This window comes from Macaca thibetana, chromosome 8, assembly GCF_024542745.1.
Source record: "Macaca thibetana thibetana isolate TM-01 chromosome 8, ASM2454274v1, whole genome shotgun sequence".
NCBI classification, from domain to species: Eukaryota; Metazoa; Chordata; class Mammalia; order Primates; family Cercopithecidae; genus Macaca; species Macaca thibetana.
Window position 1 is genome coordinate 104,150,936 of NC_065585.1, and position 19,843 is coordinate 104,170,778.

Genomic DNA, 19,843 nt, shown 5'->3' on the forward strand with positions numbered 1-19,843 from the left:
TATACAATTAAATATTACTCAAAATTAAAAGGGAGAAACTATTGTGATATGAAATAAATGGATGAATCTCAAAAACACTATATTGAAAGGAAAAAGCCAGACACAAACAATATGTGCTATGTCCTTTCATTTATATGACTTTCTAGACCAGGCAAAGGTAACAGAATCAGAAATTGTCTGGAGACAAGTGGAGGTAGAAATGACTGCAAATATGAATAAGCTTTTGGGGATTATGAAAAAATATATTTTAATTATACCAAAGGTTATATACATTTGTTGAAACTCATCAACCTGTACACTTAAAATGGGTGCATTTTACTGTATGTGGATTATACCCCAATGAAATTGATTTAAAAAAAAAAAAAAAAAAATCAAGAACCAGGTGTGGTAGCTCATGCCTGCAATCCCAGCACTTCGGAATGCCTGAGGCAGGTGGATTACCTGAGGTCAGGAGTTTGAGACCAGCCTGACCAATATGATGAAACCCTGTCTCTACTGAAAATACAAAATTAGCCAGGCATGGTGGCAGGTGCCTGTAATCCCAGCGACTTGGCAGGCTGAGGCAGGAGAATCGCTTGAACCCGGGAGGCAGAGGTTGAAGCGAGCCGACATTGCACCATTGCACTCCAGCCTGGGCAACAAGAGCAAAACTCCATCTCAAAAAATAAATTAATTAAAATAAAATAAAAAATAAAGAAAGGACTTCTTGTTACTAAATTGTTAAACATAATACAAAAACATAGTAATTAAAATAATGTGATATGGTACAAGTAATTCAGACCTATGGATGGAACAAATCCTAATAAATTTTTGTCTGCCTTGTAACCAAGGAAATTTATAACATTTGCAGTACTGCTACTAATATTGAATTATATAAAAGCATTAAACCCTAGGCCTTTTGAATTCATTATATTTTCAGAGTTTCCCTATCAAGTGAATAACCAAAATATCTAGTGTTCATATTACAATATTGATACAGATTCCTGTACTAACTACTGATTCCATTGTGAAGTAAAACCCTAAAGGACACATTGGGCTGCTTAATCAATCTTCATTAAAACATCTGTAAAATGTCCAAAGGTTAAGCAGAGATTTGTAAAGAACTCTATGTAGTCTGAAACTCAAAAGTTTATTCTAGACTCTTCTCTTTCCCATTACCAATAATTTTGTGCAGTACATTTTAAACCTGTTCAAAATTCTTCAACCTACAAAACCTAGACAGTATTTTATTGTATTTCAACCCAGCTTCACTTACTGTCAACATTCTGCATGGTACTCATTTGAGATACATGACATTTATGAAAAAGATAAACTAAAAATAAATTCATTAATCAATTTTCCTAGTTATCATACTTACAGCTTCAGTACCACAATCACACATTTCACTTCCCTCCAATCTGCCATTGCCACAGACTGGTTTTGGAGATTTTCCTTGCATTTGTGGCTTATTCTGAAGACATTTGGCACCCACATTTGAAATGAAATTTTGAAAGCTCCTCAAACTGCAACTGCTAAAAGTCTTCACACCATTGGATTGCCTAAAGATGAATCCATATAATGTCATTGGCAATATACTTCTGAAAACACATTTCTATATGATATAAATTAATTTCAAAATGTTAAATTCAATTGACTATTACAAATGTTTATAGTAAGTGCTTAGAGGCCAAAATCATAGTTGAGGACGTCATGTGATTTTATTCACTGGAATACATGTTCTTATTAAAACAAAGCTAAGTACAGTTCAGCAGCAAAACACACACACACAGTAATCCAATTTTAAAATAGGCAAAGGATTTGAACAGATATTATTCCAAATAAAAATTAGCACCCAGACTTGGACAGACATCACTTCAAATAAAAATTAACACCCAATTAACAACAAAATTTTATTAAACAAATGATAATGTGCTTAGTCCTGAACTTCTTCAAATAGCTCAGAAAAAAATTGTATATTTATCAAAATTATATATTATTATGCCCATATACCAATAATAAAGAGAATTCATTGAACAGTTCCATAGGAAGTCCATTTTTACTTTATTTGTATATAGTAAACATCTGTAATGCAAGGAAGAAACTGAGATTTATTGAGTACCTGTTATGTGCCAGATTTCATTACAGATTTGTCTGTGCACATTACCTTGAAAGTGAGGATTTAAGAGATGAGATGTGGAAGAGAAGGCAGAGCAAGATCATGGAATAGAACCCTCCGGTGATCATCCCTCCATAGGGACACTGAAGTGAACAATTATCCATGCAAGAAAATACCTTCACAAGAGCTAAAAGAATGAGGTAAAAGATCCCAGTAACTGGTTGGCATAATAACAAGAAAAGACACATTGAAGAGGGTAGGAATGACAGTTTTGCATTGCCTACACCATCCCTTCCCCAATCTGAAGCAGTGCACATAGAGAGTGAATTTGTCTTTTAGGAGAGGGAGAAAGAAGTGTGCATGGGACTTTGCCTGAGAAACATGTACCAGCCCCACTACCATAAAACAAAGCAACAGCTGAACCCCGTGATCCCTGATTCCAGCTGGTGCCCACAGACTTCTAGACCTGCCCCAGCTCAGAAGGCAATTCGCCACCCCAGCGGGATGGAGCCAAGCCTTGGCCAGCTTCACCACTGGCTGACGAAGGAAGCTTTAGGCCATGAATAAATATCAGCAGCAATCAGGTAATAGTGACTGTGGGTGTTAGGTGAGCAAACCCTAACCATTACTGTGCTGGTCTATGAGACCATGGGATTCAGGTGTGAGCCAGTAAGCTGCCAGTTGCAGTGGCCATGAAAGTGCACACACACCTCTCCTGCAACTTCAGACAGTGCAGTGTAGACAGCGACTCCTTCTGCTAGGGGAAGAAAAAGGAAGTGAGCAAGAGACTTCGGGCTTGGAAACCCACAGGACTGTCTCTGATATTCCCCAAGTCCATCAGGGTTGGATACATAGGAATCTTCAAGAGAGCCACAGCATAATTGAGCTTAAGGTGCTATCTAGTGCTGAAATGGCAGCAGTGACCACAGTCTTAACTCATCAGCCAGTACTCTTGGAATTTCCGTAAAGTCCTCTGAAGAAGGACCAGTACAAACAAGGCCAGACTGTGAAGACTAGAAAAAATACTTAATTCTTTAATGCCCAGATATACCCATAAGCATTAATAACATTCAGGAAAATATGATCCCATCAAGTATAATAAATAAGGCACCAGTAACCAAACCTGGAGAAAGATGTGTGAACTCTTACACAGAAAATGCAAAATAGATGTTTTGAGGAAGCTCAAATAACATCAAGAAAACACAGAGAAACAATTCAGAAAATTATCAGAGATACTTAACAAAGAGATTGAAATAATTTTAAAAATCAAGCAGAATTCCTGGAGCAATAACAGATAAACTGAAAAATGTATTAGAGGGTCTGAAAAGCAGAGGTGATCAAACAAAAGGAAGAATTCATGAGCTCAAACACAGGCTATTTGAAAATACATCAAGAAGAAAAAAGAAAAAAGGAATTTAAAAGAACAAAGAACACTTATTGGATCAATGAGATAGCATCAAAAAGAAAATGTAAGAGTCATTGACCTTCAAAGGGAGTAGAGGAAGAGAAAGGGGGTAGAAAGGTTATTCAAATAAATAATAATGGAAAATTGTCCAAACCTAAATATAAATATCCAGTTATAAGAAGGTCAAAGATCACCAAGAAGAGTCAACCCAAATAAAACTACCTCAAGGCATAAATATAATAATCAAACTCTCATAGGTCAAGGACAAGAGAGACTCCTAAAAGCAGTAAGAGAAAAGAAGAAAATAACATATGAAGGAGTGTCAATACATCTGGCAGCAGAATTCTCTATGGAAACCTTAAAGACCAGGAAGGAGTGGAATGACATATTCCAAGTCCTGAAGGAAAAAACTTTCAACCAAGAATATTGTACCCAGGAAAACTATCCTTAAAAATGAAGGAGTGATTCAAAACTCTTAGACCAACAAAAGTGGAGGGAATTCATCACTACCAAACCATAAGAAATGCTAAAAGAAGTTTTTCAATCTGACAGAAAAGGATGCTAATGTGCAACAAGAAAACATGTGAAGGTATAAAAGTAAACAAATTTGGAACACTCTAACACTGTAACTATGGGGTGTAAAACTTTCATATCTTTGGTATAAAGATTAAAAGCCAAAGATATTGAAAAACAATAACAATTTTTAAGAGATAGGTAATATAAAAATATGTAAATTTAGAGATCAAAAACTCAAAATTGGGGAGAAGGGAGTTAAAGGGTAGAGTTTTTAGGTTGTGTTTGTTTCATTCTTTGTGATCAAAAAATGGGTATTATCAAAAAGACAAAAAAATTACACACTATAAAAGATGGGGATAAAGGCAATATCTTGAACATTCTTAGCAAAAATGTAAATTACACAACCATTATGAAAAACAATATGAACCTTCCTCAAAAACCTAAAAATAGGACTACTATATGATCCAGCAATCCACTACTGGGTTTATAGCTATAAAAAATAAATCAGAATAGCACAGAGATATCTGCACTCCCATGTTTATTGCAGCACTATTCACAATAGCCAATACATGAAATTAATATAAATGCCCATCTACAGATAAACTAATTTTTAAAATGTGGTATATATGTAAATGGAATATTATTCCACCATAAAAAGGAATGGAATCCTATCATTTCTGACAACATAAATGGAGCAGGAGGACATTCTGTTAAGTGAAATAAGCCAGACCGCAGAAACAAACACCACATGATTACACTCATGTGTGAAATTTTTAAAAAGTTGATTTCATAGAAATAGAGAGTACAATAGTGGTTACCAGAGGCTGGTGAGGGGAAGAGAGAGAGGAAGACTGGGAGAGGTTGGTTAATGTGTACAAAGTTAGCTAAACAGGAAGAGTAAGTGCGGGTATTTTATTACACAGTAGGGTGACTATATCAAATGACAATGTAGTGCATATTTCAAGATAGCTAGAAGAGCAGATTTTGAATGTTATTGCCACACTGAAATGATAAATGTTTAAAGTGATGGATATCGGAATTACCCTAATTTCATCATTATACAATATATGCAAATGTTGGAACATTACACTGTGCCCCCATATACACGTAAAAATTTTGGTCAATTATAAATTTTTTAAATGTATGAATAAGAAAGACACAAGTTGTCACTTTTAAAAACTATATATAAATTAAATTATCAAAATGATATATCAGGAATAGGAGGGGGCTTCAAAATGGCTGACTAAGGGAGACTGGCACTTTTCTCATGCACAAAAAAGACCAAAAGAACAAGCAGATAACCAGACATTAAATAGAGGTTCTAAGAGAGAACACTGGAATTCATTGGAAAAGTGACAAAAAAGACTTCTGAGGCATAGAAAGAGAGAGGAGCAAAGAAGCCAGCCTGGCCATAATAAGTTCAAATCCAGAAGCAACTCCTCATCGCAAGAGAAGGTAAACAAGATGCCCAGCCACCCACATTCCCATTGTGGACGGCTGCAGTCCTAGTGATGGGACAGTCCCTCAGCCCACAAAGGCTCTGAGATTAGTGTAGGCAGGTGCCTGGAGTCCACAAGTTGGTATTGTTTCACAGAGGGTATTTGTGCTGGGTCCCAAACACCCCATCCCCCACCCACCAAGACGCAAGCTGACACAGCACTACACCATTTTGAGAGCCCAGCCCCACCAAACCACCTGATTCAGGTTCGATCCTGAACTGAATCCCAACAGTTCCAGCATCTCCACATCCCTATCATCCCACTGACATACCCACACATCCACCCAGAGGGCTGCAGTGTCACAAAACAGGATTGACCCAGGAATGTAGTTGTGTCTCCAGCACTCTAGCTGATTCTGCATCTACAGCCCAGGAAATGAGTGGTGCAGTGCACCAAAAAGGCTACCTCAAGGATGAAGGGAACCAAACAAATTCTACCCAGAGCTTGAAAGTTTCCTGCCCAGGGCTGCTGCAACTGACGGCAAGCTAGACCCTCCAATGTCAAGGTCACTGTGTATCTGCATCTACCTTCAGAGGGACTTGGGACTGGCCTGATAACATGCTGTTCTGGGGCCTGAGGACAAGCTTGCCCCACCTGCTGACTTCAGTGCCCATGCACGCCATCTGGAGACCTGAGAACAGGTCCATTCTACCAACTGCCACCACTGCTGGCACCTGAGCATGTCACCTGGATACATCTATAAATACATCTATAGGGAAAAGTATTTCCCCATTAAAGTCAATTCATAAAATTGTAAGAAGCAACTGATACACCAGATGTGCCGATATTAATGTAAAGACATAAAAAAGCATGAAAAAAGAAAGAAAAAATATACCTCTAAAGGAATACAAAAATTATGCAGTAACAGAGCCAAAACAAAAAGAAATCTATGAAATGTCTGAAAAATAATTCAAAATAATGATAATAAAGAAACTTAGTGAGACAAAACAGAGCACAGATAAATAGTACAAAGAAATCAGGAAAACAATTCATAATTTCAATGAGAAATTTAACAAAGAGATAGATATCATAAGAAAGAACTAAACAGAGATCTTGAAATTGATTATTTCAATAAATAAAATTAAAAATACAAAAGAAAGTTTCCACAATAGACCAGATTAATCATAAGAAAGAATTTCTGAACTTGAAGATAGAGCTTTTTAAATAACCTGATCAGACAAATTATATACATATATGACAGAAAGCCTACATGACATATGAAACACCATACAGGAACCAAATATTCAAATTTTGGGACTAGAAGAAGAAGAGATGTAAAGGCACAGAAGACTTATGTAAGGAATAATAGCTGAAACTCTCCAAAGTTTTGCAAGACATATAGACGTCAAGATACAGGTAACAAAAGATCTCGAAATATATTCAACCAAAAAGGTCTTGTTCAAAGCACATATATAGTCAAACTATCAAAAGTAGAAAACAAACAGAGAATTCTAAAAACAGAAAGAGAAAAATGTCAAGTCACATATAAAGGAATACCCATGAGAATAACAGCAGATTTCTCAGCAGAAACCTTATAGGCCAGGAGAGAATGAAAGTACATATTGAAAGTACTGCAAGAAAACAACTATCAGCCAAGAATACTATATGCAAAGCTATCCTTCAAAAATGAAGGAGAAATAAAATGTCTTTTCCAGACAAGAAAAAAAAACGAGGAATTTGTCACCACTAGACTAGTCCTATAAGAAATGCTTAAGAGAATCCTAAACCAGGAAGTAAAAGGAGAATAGCTACCATCATGAAAACACATACAAGTATACAACTCACTGATGGAACAGATGAGAAGAGAAAAGGAGAAGAGAAAAAAAAATAAAATGTTAAATGTTCTCACGACCCAAATTATCTAATGTAAAGGTATATAATAAAAGAGGAAGAAAGGCTGAGAGCAGCGGCTCAAGCCTGTAATCCCAGCACTTTGGAATGCTGAGGTGGGTGGATCACCTGAGGTCAGGAGTTCGAGACCAGCATGGCCAACATGGTGAAACCCCATCTCCACTAAAAATACAAAAATTAGCCAGGCATGGTGGTGCACACCTTTAGTCCCAGCTACTTGGGGTGCTGAGGCAGGAGAATCATTTGAACTCAGGAGGTAGAGGTTTCAGTGAGCCAAGATCACACCACTTTACTCCAGCCTGAGTGACAAAGTGAGACCCTGCCTAAAAAAAAAAAGAAGAATGAAAGAAAGAATATATCAAACAATCACAAAACATTGACAAATGACAGGAGTAAGTCCTAATCTATCAATAATAATCTAAAATATAAATGGCTTAAATTCCTAAATTGAAAAATATAGATTGGCTGAAAGGATTTAAAAATATATATGCTGCCTACAAAACTTCACTTACATTGTAAAGACATGTAGATCAAAAGTGAAGGAAAAGGAAAAAAAAAACATTCTGGGCAAACAGAAACCAAAAGCATGAAAGGGTAGCTACACTCACTATTTATGTCAGAAAAAAAATAGATTATAGGACAAAACACATAAAAAGAAAAACGTCTCCAATGATAAAGAGAACAATTCAGCAAGAGTATATAAAAATTATAAATATATATGCACCAAACACTGGAACACCCAGATATATAAAACAAACATTATTAGAACTAAACAGAGAAATGGACCCCAATACAATAATAGTTGTTGACTTCAACACTCCACTTGAAGCACTGGACAGATCATCTAGACAGAAAATCAACAAAGACATCAGACAAGCAAATGCTGAGGGCATTAGTTACTATCAGATGTGCCTTACAAGAGCTCCTGAGAGAAGCACTAAATGTGGAAAGAAAAGACCATTACCAGCCACTACAAAAACACACTGAAATATACAGAGCAGTGACACTATAAAGCAACCACACAAAAAACAAGTCTGCAAAATAACCAGCTAACAACACGATGGTAGGATCAAATTCACACATATAAAAACTGACCTTTAATGTAAACAGGCTACATGTCCCAATTAGACATGGAGTGATAAGCTAGAAAAAGAAATAAGACCCAATGATATGCTATCTTCAAGAAAACCGTCTCACATACAATGACATCCATAGGCTCAAAATAAAAGAATGGAGAAAAATCGACCAAGCAAATGGAGAACAGAAAAAAGCAGGTGTTGCAGTCCTAATTTCAGACAAAACAGACTTTGAACAGACAAAGATAAAAAAAGACAAAGAAGGGCATTACATAATGGTAAAGGTTAGAAATGACAAAAGGGATGTTACACTGACCCCACAGAAATTCTAATAACCATCACAGACTACCACAAACACCTCTAGGCACACAAGCTAGGAAATCTAGAAGAAATGAATAAATTCTGGAACACATACAATCTCCTAAGACTGAACTAGCAAGAAATTAACTACCTGAAAAGACCAATAACAAGTTCTGGAATTGAATCAATAATAAATAGCCAACTAACCGAAAGAAAAAACCCAAGACCAGATGGAGTCACAGCCAAATTCTACCAGATGGAAAAAGAAGACCTGCTACCATTCCTGCTGAAACTCCTTCTTTACATCATATACATAAATCAAGTCAAGATTGATTAAAGACTTAAATGTAAAGCCCAACATGTAAAAACCTTGGAAGACAACCTAGGCAATAATCATTCTGTACATAGGAACTGGCAAACATTTCATGATGAAGACTCCAAAATCGATTACAACAAAAATAAAAATTGACAAATGGAATCTGATTAAACTAAAGAGCTTCTACACAGCAAAAGAAACAATCAACAGAGTAAACAAACAGCTTACAGAACAGGAGAAAATATTTTCAAACTATGTATCTGACCAAGGTCTAATATCCAGTATCTATAAGGAACCTAAACAAATTTACAAGAAAAAAAACAAACAACCCTATCAAAAAGTGGGAAAAGGACATGAATAGGCACTTTTTAAAAGAAGACATACATGCAGCCAACAAGCGTATGGAAAAAAAGCTCAATACCACTGATTATTCGAGAAATGCACATCAAAACTACAATGAGATACCATCTCATACCAATCCGAATGCTTATTAAAAAGTCAAAAAAAAAACAAATGCTGGTGAGGTTGTGGAGAAAAAGGAACACTTATACACTGTTGGTGGGAGTGTAAATTAGGTCAACCATTGTAGAAAACACTGGTGATTCCTCAAAAAGCTAAAAATAGAACTACCATTCAATCCTGCAATGTGATTACTAGGTATATACCCAAACGAATATAAATCGTTCTATCATAAAGACTCATGCACGTATAATGTTCATTGCAGCACTATTCACAACGGCAAAGACATGAAGTCAACCTAAATACTCATCATTGGTAGACCAGATAAAGACAATGCGGCACATACACACCATGGAATACTATGCAACCATAAAAAGAATGATATCATGTTTTTTGCAGGACAATGGATGGAGCTAGAGGACACTATCTTTAGCAAACTAACACAGGAAGAGAAAACTAAATACCACATATCTTGGAGCTAAAGGATGAGAACACATAGACACATACAGAGGAACAACAGACACTGAGTCCTACTTGAGGGTGGAAGGTGGGAGGAGGGAGAGGATCAGAAAAAAACAACTATTGGGTGCCAGGATTAGTACATGGGTGACAAAATAATCTGTACAACAAACCCCCATGACTCAAGTTTACCTTTATAACAAACCTGCACAGGTACAACTGAACCTAAAATTAAAGTTTAAACACACACACACAAATAATCCCACTTAAAAGTGGGCAAAGGATTTGAATAGACATTTCTCAAAGGAAGACATACAAATTGCCAACCTGCTGTCTTTTCTGACATGAAAAAATATTCAGCATCAGTAATCACTGGAAATTTTTAAATCAAAACCACCATGAGATATGATCTCACCCCAGTTAGAATGGCTATTATCAAGCAACATACAAACTAACAAATACTGGCAATGATGTTGAGAAAAGGCAACTCATACGCTGTTAGTGGGAATGTAAATTCATACAGCCTTGATAGGAAGTATTGTGGAGGTTTCTCAAAACACTAGAACTAGAACTACAATACAAACCAGCAATCTTTGTACTTGGTATTTATCCAAAGTAAAGGAAATCAGTATATTAGAAAGATACCTGAACCTTCATGTTTATTGCAGCACTATTCACAATAGACAAAACATGGAATAAACCTAAGTGTGAATCAATGGATGAATGGGTAAAGAAAATGTGGTATACATCACAATGGAATACTATTCAGCCATAGAAAATAATGAGGTTTTTTCATTTGTAACAACATGAATGGAACAGGAGGTCATTAGGTTAAGTGGAAAAAGTCAGGCACAGAAAGACAAATATCACAATTCTCAATCATGTGCAGGACTTTAAAAGTTTAATTCATAAAGATATAGAGTAGGCACTTTGGGAGGCCGAGGCAGGTGGAACATGAGGTCAGGAGATCGAGACCATCCCAGCTAACATGGTGAAACCCCATCTCTACTAAAAATACAAAAACAAAATTAGCCGGGTGTGGTGGCAGGTGCCTATAGTCCTAGCTACTCGGGAGGCTGAGGCAGGAGAATCCCGTGCACCTGGGAGGTGGAGCTTGCAGTGAGCCAAGATTGCAACACTGCACTCCAGCCTGGGCAACAGAGTGAGACTCCATCTCAAAAAAAAAAAAAAAAAAAAGAGAGAGAGAGAGTAGAATGATACTTTCCAGAGACTGGGAAGAGTGGGTAGGGGAATGAAGAGAGGTTAGTTAATAAGTAGACACAGTTAGATAGAATAATTTCTAGTGTTCAATAGCAAAGTAGGGTAACTGTAATTAATGGTAACTTATTGTATATTTCAAAATAGCTAGAAGAGGAGATTTGATGTTTTCAACACAAAGAAATGATAAATGTTTGAGAGGATGGATATTCTAACTACCCTGATTTGATCATTACACAGGTATACAGATATGAAAATATCACATGTACCCAATAAATATGTATAATTATTATGTATCAGTAGAATTTTTTCAACAATAAAAATACATTTAGACATAGTTTTACCCAAAAAAAAGATAACATGGAAGGAGTGCTTAAGTATAAAAATGAATTTACTACAAATACATGTTACTAATATTTTCTTGCTACTTAGTTTAAGTGAATGCCAATATATTAAGTCTTCTATATGAAGGAAGTGTAGACTATAGAATGAAACAAGGCTTTGAAATTAGATAAACTTGTTGACTAATACCAACCCTATGACTTATGAGGACATAGTTAGGCAAAGTGATTAAATTATCTAAGTCTTAGTAGTTTCATCTGCATAATAGGGATAATGCCTGTCTACCTCATAGATAGGTGAGGCTGTGAGAATTAAGTATAATTAAATAAGTGAAGTATCTAATTCAATTATCTGACTTTTAATAGGTACCCAATAAATCACTGCTGGTATTACTGACACCTGCTAAAGCATACCTATTAATTAACTGTGTATCAAGTAAAAGTAGATCACTTTGGCTACTTATACTCCAAGGCTTTTTAATAAACACATTAAATTGAAATATGTAGGGACGGAACAAGATGGCCGAATAGGAACAGCTCCAGTCTCCAGCTCCCAGCTCGAGCAACACAGAAGACAGGGGATTTCTGCATTTTCAACTGAGGTACCGGGTTCATCTCGCTAGGGATTGTGGGACAATCGGTGCTGGTCAGCTGCTGCAGCCCGACTAGCGAGAGCTGAAGCAGGGCGAGGCATCGCCTCACCTGGGAAGCACAAGGGGAAAGGGAATCCTTTTTCCTAACCAGGGGAACTGAGACACACAACACCTGGAAAATCGGGTAACTCCCACCCCAATACTGCGCTTTACCAAGGGTCTTAGCAAACGGGCACACCAGGAGACTATATCCCACACCTGCCCAGGAGGGTCCCACGCCCAGGGAGCCTCCCTCACTGCTAGCACAGCAGGCAGCAGCAAGGCTGGGGGAGTGGTGCCTGCCATTGCTGAGGCTTAAGTAGGTAAACAAAGCCGCTGGGAAGCTCAAACTGGGTGGAGCTCACAGCAGCTCAAGGAGGCCTGCCAGTCTCTGTAGACTCCACCTCTGGGGACAGGGCACAGCTAAACAACAAAAACAACAACAACAAAAGCAGCAGAAACCTCTGTAGACGCAAACGACTCTGTCTGACAGCTTTGAAGAGAGCAGTGGATCTCCCAATATGGAGGTTGAGATCTGAGAACAGACAGACTGCCTGCTCAAGTGGGTCCCTGACCCCTGAGTAGCCTAACTGGGAGACATGCCCCACTATACCCCACACATCACAGAGTGGAGTACACCCTTGAGAGGAAGCTTCCAAAGCAAGAATCAGACAGGTACACTCGTTGTTCAGCAATATTCTATCTTCTGCAGCCTCTGCTGCTGATACCCAGGCAAACAGGGTCTGGAGTGGACCTCAAGCAATCTCCAACAGACCTACAGCTGAGGGTCCTGACTGTTAGAAGGAAAACTAACAAACAGGAAGGACACCCACACCAAAACCCCATCAGCAGATCATCATCATCAAAGACCAGAGGCAGATAAAACCACAAAGATGGGGAAAAAGCAGGGCAGAAAAACGAAATTCAAAAAATAAGAGCGCATATCCCCCTGCAAAGGAACGCAGCTCATCACCAGCAACGGATCGAAGCTGGACGGAGACTGACTGACAAGATGAGAGAAGAAGGCTTCAGTACATCAAACTTCTCAGAGGAATTATGTACCCAGCACAAAGAAACAAAAAATCGTGAAAAAAGAGTGGAAGAATTGATAACTAGAATAATTAATGCAGAGAAGGCCATAAACGAACTGACAGAGATGAAAACCATGACACGAGAAATACATGACAAATGCACAAGCTTCAGTAACCGACTTGATCAACTGGAAGAAAGAGTATCAGCGAGTCAGTATCAAATGCATGAAATGAAGCGAGAAGAGAAACCAAAAGAAAAAAGAAGAAAAAGAAATGAACAAAGCCTGCAAGAAGTATGGGATTATGTGAAAAGACCAAATCTACGTCTGATTGGGGTGCCTGAAAGTGAGAGGGAAAATGGAACAAAGTTGGAAAACACTCTTCAGGATATCATCCAGGAGAACTTCCCCAACCTAGTAGGGCAGGGCAACACTCAAAATCAGTAAATACAGAGAACGCCACAAAGATACTCCTCAAGAAGAGCAACTGCAAGACACATAATTGCCAGATTCACCAAAGTTGAAATGAAGGAAAAAATCTTAAGGGCAGCCAGAGAGAAAGGTCGGGTTACCCACAAAGGGAAGCCCATCAGACTAACAGAAGATCTCTCGGCAGAAACTCTACAAGCCAGAAGAGAGTGGGGGTCAATATTCAACATTCTTTTTTTTTTTTTTAATTTATTTATTATTATTATACTTTAAGATGTAGGGTACATGTGCATAACGTGCAGGTTTCTTACATATGTATACTTGTGCCATGTTGGTGTGCTGCACCCATCAACTCGTCATTTACATCAGGTATAACTCCCAATGCAATCCCTCCCCCCTCCCCCCTCCCCATGATAGGCCCCGGTGTCTGATGTTCCCCTTCCTGAGTCCAAGTGATCTCATTGTTCAGTTCCCACCTATGAGTGAGAACATGCGGTGTTTTGGTTTTCTGTTCTTGTGATAGTTTGCTAAGAATGATGGTTTCCAGCTGCATCCATGTCCCTACAAAGGACACAAACTCATCCTTTTTTATGGCTGCATAGTATTCCATGGTGTATATGTGCCACATTTTCTTAATCCAGTCTGTCACTGATGGACATTTGGGTTGATTCCAAGTCTTTGCTATTGTGAATAGTGCTGCAATAAACATACGTGTGCATGTGTCTTTATAGCAGCATAATTTATAGTCCTTTGGGTATATACCCAGTAATGGGATGGCTGGGTCATATGGTACATCTAGTTCTAGATCCTTGAGGAATCGCCATACTGTTTTCCATAATGGTTAAACTAGTTTACAATCCCACCAACAGTGTAAAAGTGTTCCTATTTCTCCACATCCTCTCCAGCACCTGTTGTTTCCTGACGTTTTAATGATCGCCATTCTAACTGGTGTGAGATGGTATCTCATTGTGGTTTTGATTTGCATTTCTCTGATGGCCAGTGATGATGAGCATTTTTTCATGTGTCTGTTGGCTGTATGAATGTCTTCTTTTGAAAAATGTCTGTTCATATCCTTTGCCCACTTTTTGATGGGGTTGTTTGTTTTTTTCTTGTAAATTTGTTTGAGTTCTTTGTAGGTTCCGGATATTAGCCCTTTGTCAGACGAGTAGATTGCAAAAATTTTCTCCCATTCTGTAGGTTGCCTGTTCACTCTGATGGTAGTTTCTTTTGCTGTGCAGAAGCTCTTTAGTTTAATGAGATCCCATTTGTCAATTTTGGCTTTTGCTGCCGTTGCTTTTGGTGTTTTAGACATGAAGTCTTTGCCCATGCCTATGTCCTGAATGGTACTACCTAGGTTTTCCTCTAGGATTTTTATGGTATTAGGTCTAACATTTAAGTCTCTAATCCATCTTGAATTAATTTTCGTATAAGGAGTAAGGAAAGGATCCAGTTTCAGCTTTCTACTTATGGCTAGCCAATTTTCCCAGCACCATTTATTAAATAGGGAATCCTTTCCCCATTTCTTGTTTCTCTCAGGTTTGTCAAAGATCAGATGGCTGTAGATGTGTGGTATTATTTCTGAGAACTCTGTTCTGTTCCATTGGTCTATATCTCTGTTTTGGTACCAGTACCATGCTGTTTTGGTTACTGTAGCCTTGTAGTATAGTTTGAAGTCAGGTAGCGTGATGCCTCCAGCTTTGTTCTTTTGACTTAGGATTGTCTTGGAGATGCGGGCTCTTTTTTGGTTCCATATGAACTTTAAAGCAGTTTTCTCCAATTCTGTGAAGAAACTCATTGGTAGCTTGATGGGGATGGCATTGAATCTATAAATTACCTTGGGCAGTATGGCCATTTTCACGATATTGATTCTTCCTATCCATGAGCATGGTATGTTCTTCCATTCGTTTGTGTCCTCTTTTATTTCACTGAGCAGTGGTTTGTAGTTCTCCTTGAAGAGGTCCTTTACATCCCTTGTAAGTTGGATTCCTAGGTATTTTATTGTCTTTGAAGCAATTGTGAATGGAAGTTCATTCATGATTTGGCTCTCTGTTTGTCTGTTACTGGTGTATAAGAATGCTTGTGATTTTTGCACATTAATTTTGTATCCTGAGACTTTGCTGAAGTTTCTTATCAGCTTAAGGAGATTTTGGGCTGAGACGATGGGGTTTTCTAAATATACAATCATGTCATCTGCAAACAGGGACAATTTGACTTCTTCTTTTCCTAACTGAATACCCTTGATTTCTTTCTCTTGCCTGATTGCCCTAGCCAGAACTTCCAACAGTATGTTGAATAGGAGTGGTGAGAGAGGGCATCCCTGTCTTGTGCCAGTTTTCAAAGGGAATTTTTCCAGTTTTTGCACATTCAGTATGATATTGGCTGTGGGTTAGTCATAAACAGCTCTTATTATTTTGAGGTACGTTCCATCAATACTGAATTTATTGAGCGTTTTTAGCATGAAGGGCTGTTGAATTTTGTCAAAAGCCTTTTCTGCATCTATTGAGATAATCATGTGGTTCTTGTCTTTGGTTCTGTTTATATGCTGGATTATGTTTATTGATTTGTGAATGTTGAACCAGCCTTGCATCTCAGGGATGAAGCCCACTTGATCATGGTGGATAAGCTTTTTGATGTGTTGCTGAATCCGGTTTGCCAGTATTTTATTGAGGATTTTTGCATCGATGTTCATCAGGGATATTGGTCTAAAATTCTCTTTTTTTGTTGCGTCTCTGCCAGGCTTTGGTATCAGGATGATGTTGGCCTCATAAAATGAGTTAGGGAGGATTCCCTCTTTTTCTATTGATTGGAAGAGTTTCAGAAAGAATGGTACCAACTCCTCCTTGTACCTCTGGTAGAATTCAGCTGTGAATCCATCTGGTCCTGGACTTTTTTTGGTTGGTAGGCTATTAATTATTGCCTCAATTTTAGAGCCTGCTATTGGTCTATTCAGGGATTCAACTTCTTCCTGGTTTAGTCTTGGAAGAGTGTAAGTGTCCAGGAAATTATCCATTTCTTCTAGATTTTCCAGTTTATTTGCATAGAGGTGTTTATAGTATTCTCTGATGGTAGTTTGTATTTCTGTGGGGTTGGTGGTGATATCCCCTTTATCATATTTAATTGTGTCAATTTGATTCTTCTCTCTTTTCTTCTTTATTAGTCTTGCTAGTGGTCTATCAATTTTGTTGATCTTTTCAAAAAAACCAACTCCTGGATTCATTGATTTTTTGGAGGGTTTTTTGTGTCTCTATCTCCTTCAGTTCTGCTCTGATCTTCGTTATTTCTTGCCTTCTGCTAGCTTTCGAATGTATTTGCTCTTGCTTCTCTAGTTCTTTTAATTGCGATGTTAGAGTGTCAATTTTAGATCTTTCATGCTTTCTCTTGTGGGCATTTAGTGCTATAAATTTCCCTCTACACAGTGTTTTAAATGTGTCCCAGAGATTCTGGTATGTTGTATCTTTGTTCTCATTGGTTTCAAAGAACATCTTTATTTCTGCCTTCATTTCGTTATGTACCCAGTAGTCATTCAGGAGCAGGTTGTTCAGTTTCCATGTAGTTGAGCGGTTTTGATTGAGTTTCTTAGTCCTGAGTTCTAGTTTGATTGCACTGTGGTCTGAGAGACAGTTTGTTATAATTTCTGTTCTTGTACATTTGCTGAGGAGTGCTTTACTTCCAATTACATGGTCAATTTTGGAGTAAGTACGATGTGGTGCTGAGAAGAATGTATATTCTGTTGATTTGGGGTGGAGAGTTCTATAGATGTCTATTAGGTCTGCTTGCTGCAGAGATGAGTTCAATTCCTGGATATCCTTGTTAACTTTCTGTCTCGTTGATCTGTCTAATGTTCACAGTGGAGTGTTGAAGTCTCCCATTATTATTGTATGGGAGTCTAAGTCTCTTTGTAAGTCTCTAAGGACTTCCTTTATGAATCTGGGTGCTCCTGTATTGGGTGCATATATATTTAGGATAGTTAGCTATTCCTGTTGAATTGATCCCTTTACCATTATGTAATGGCCTTCTTTGTCTCTTTTGATCTTTGATGGTTTAAAGTCTGTTTTATCAGAGACTAGTATTGCAACCCCTGCTTTTTTTTGTTCTCCATTTGCTTGGTAAATCTTCCTCCCTCCCTTTATTTTGAGCCTATGTATGTCTCTGCGTGTGAGATGGGTCTCCTGAATACAGCAGACTGATGGGTCTTGACTCTTTATCCAGTTTGCCAGTCTGTGTCTTTTAATTGGAGCATTTAGTCCATTTACATTTAAGATTAAGATTGTTATGTGTGAACTTGATCCTGCCATTATGATATTAACTGGTTATTTTGCTCGTTAGTTGATGCAGTTTCTTCCTAGCCTCGATGGCCTTTACATTTTGGCATGTTTTTGCAATGGCTGGTACCGGTTGTTCCTTTCCATGTTGAGTGCTTCCTTCAGGGTCTCTTGTAAGGCAGGCCTAGTGGTGACAAAATCTCTAAGCATTTGCTTATCTGTAAAGGATTTTATTTCTCCTTCACTTATGAAACTTAGTTTGGCTGGATATGGAATTCTGGGTTTAAAATTCTTTTCTTTAAGAATGTTGAATATTGGCCCCCACTCTCTTCTGGCTTGGAGAGTTTCTGCCGAGAGATCTGCTGTTAGTCTGATGGGCTTCCCTTTGTGGGTAACCCGACCTTTCTCTCTGGCTGCCCTTAAGATTTTTTCCTTCATTTCAACTTTGGTGAATCTGGCAATTATGTGTCTTGGAGTTGCTCTTCTCGAGGAGTATCTTTGTGGCGTTCTCTGTATTTCCTGGATTTGAATGTTGGCCTGCCCTACTAGGTTGGGGAAGTTCTCCTGGATGATATCCTGAAGAGTGTTTTCCATCTTGGTTCCATTTTCCCCCTCACTTTCAGGCACCCCAATCAGACGTAGATTTGGTCTTTTTACATAATCCCATACTTCTTGCAGGCTTTGTTCATTTCTTTTTCTTCTTTTTTCTTTTGGTTTCTCTTCTCGCTTCATTTCATTCATTTGATCCTCAATCGCTGATACTCTTTCTTCCAGTTGATCGAGTCGGTTACTGAAGCTTGTGCATTTGTCGCGTATTTCTCGTGTCATGGTTTTCATCTCTTTCATTTCGTTTATGACCTTCTCCTCATTAATTACTCTAGCCATCAATTCTTCCACTTTTTTTTCAAGATTTTTAGTTTCTTTGCGCTGGGTACGTAATTCCTCCTTCAGCTCTGAGAAATTTGATGGACTGAAGCCTTCTTCTCTCATCTCGTCAAAGTCATTCTCCGTCCAGCTTTGATCTGTTGCTGGCGATGAGCTGCGCTCCTTTGCCGGGGGAGATGTGCTCTTATTTTTTGAATTTCCAGCTTTTCTGCCCTGCTTTTTCCCCATCTTTGTGGTTTTATCTGCCTCTGGTCTTTGATGATGGTGATGTACTGATGGGGTTTTGGTGTAGGTGTCCTTCCTGTTTGATAGTTTTCCTTCTAACAGTCAGGACCCTCAGCTGTAAGTCTGTTGGAGATTGCTTGAGGTCCACTCCAGACCCTGTTTGCCTGGGTATCAGCAGCAGAGGCTGCAGAAGATAGAATATTTCTGAACAGCGAGTGTACCTGTCTGATTCTTGCTTTGGAAGCTTCTTCTCAGGGGTGTACTCCACCCTGTGAGGTGTGGGTTGTCAGACTGCCCCTAGTGGGGGATGTCTCCCAGTTAGGCTACTCAGGGGTCAGGGACCCACTTGAGCAGGGAGTCTGTCCCTTCTCATATCTTAACCTCTGTGTTGGGAGATCCGCTGCTCTCTTCAAAGCTGTCAGACAGAGTCGTTTGCGTCTGCAGAGGTTTCGGCTGAGTTTGTTATTGTTTACTGTGCCCTGTCCCCAGAGGTGGAGTCTACAGAGACAGGCAGGTTTCCTTGAGCTGCTGTGAGCTCCACCCAGTTCGAGCTTCCCAGCAGCTTTGTTTACCTACTTAAGCCTCAGCAATGGTGGGCGCCCCTCCCCCGGCCTCGCTACTGCCTTGCCGGTAGATCACAGACTGCTGTGCTAGCAATGAGGGAGGCTCCGTGGGTGTGGGACCCTCCCGGCCAGGTGTGGGATATGATCTCCTGGTGTGCCTGTTTGCTTAAAGCGCAGTATTGGGGTGGGAGTTACCCGATTTTCCAGGTGTTGTGTGTCTCAGTTCCCCTGGCTAGGAAAAGGGATTCCCTTCCCCCTTGCGCTTCCCAGGTGAGGCAATGC

The 19,843-nt window shown here is 38.7% G+C and overlaps 1 protein-coding gene across 2 annotated transcripts in view; it reads right to left on the reverse strand.

Annotated features, from left to right (window-relative positions):
• Window positions 1–19,843, reverse strand: part of LOC126961192 (disintegrin and metalloproteinase domain-containing protein 32) — a 171,146-nt gene that overhangs the window by 69,065 nt on the left and 82,238 nt on the right. For both annotated transcript variants that reach the window (XM_050801303.1, XM_050801304.1), the window contains exon 12: window positions 1,358–1,538. In XM_050801303.1, coding sequence (XP_050657260.1) covers window positions 1,358–1,538 — 181 coding nt within the window. The remainder of the gene's footprint in view (window positions 1–1,357; window positions 1,539–19,843) is intronic.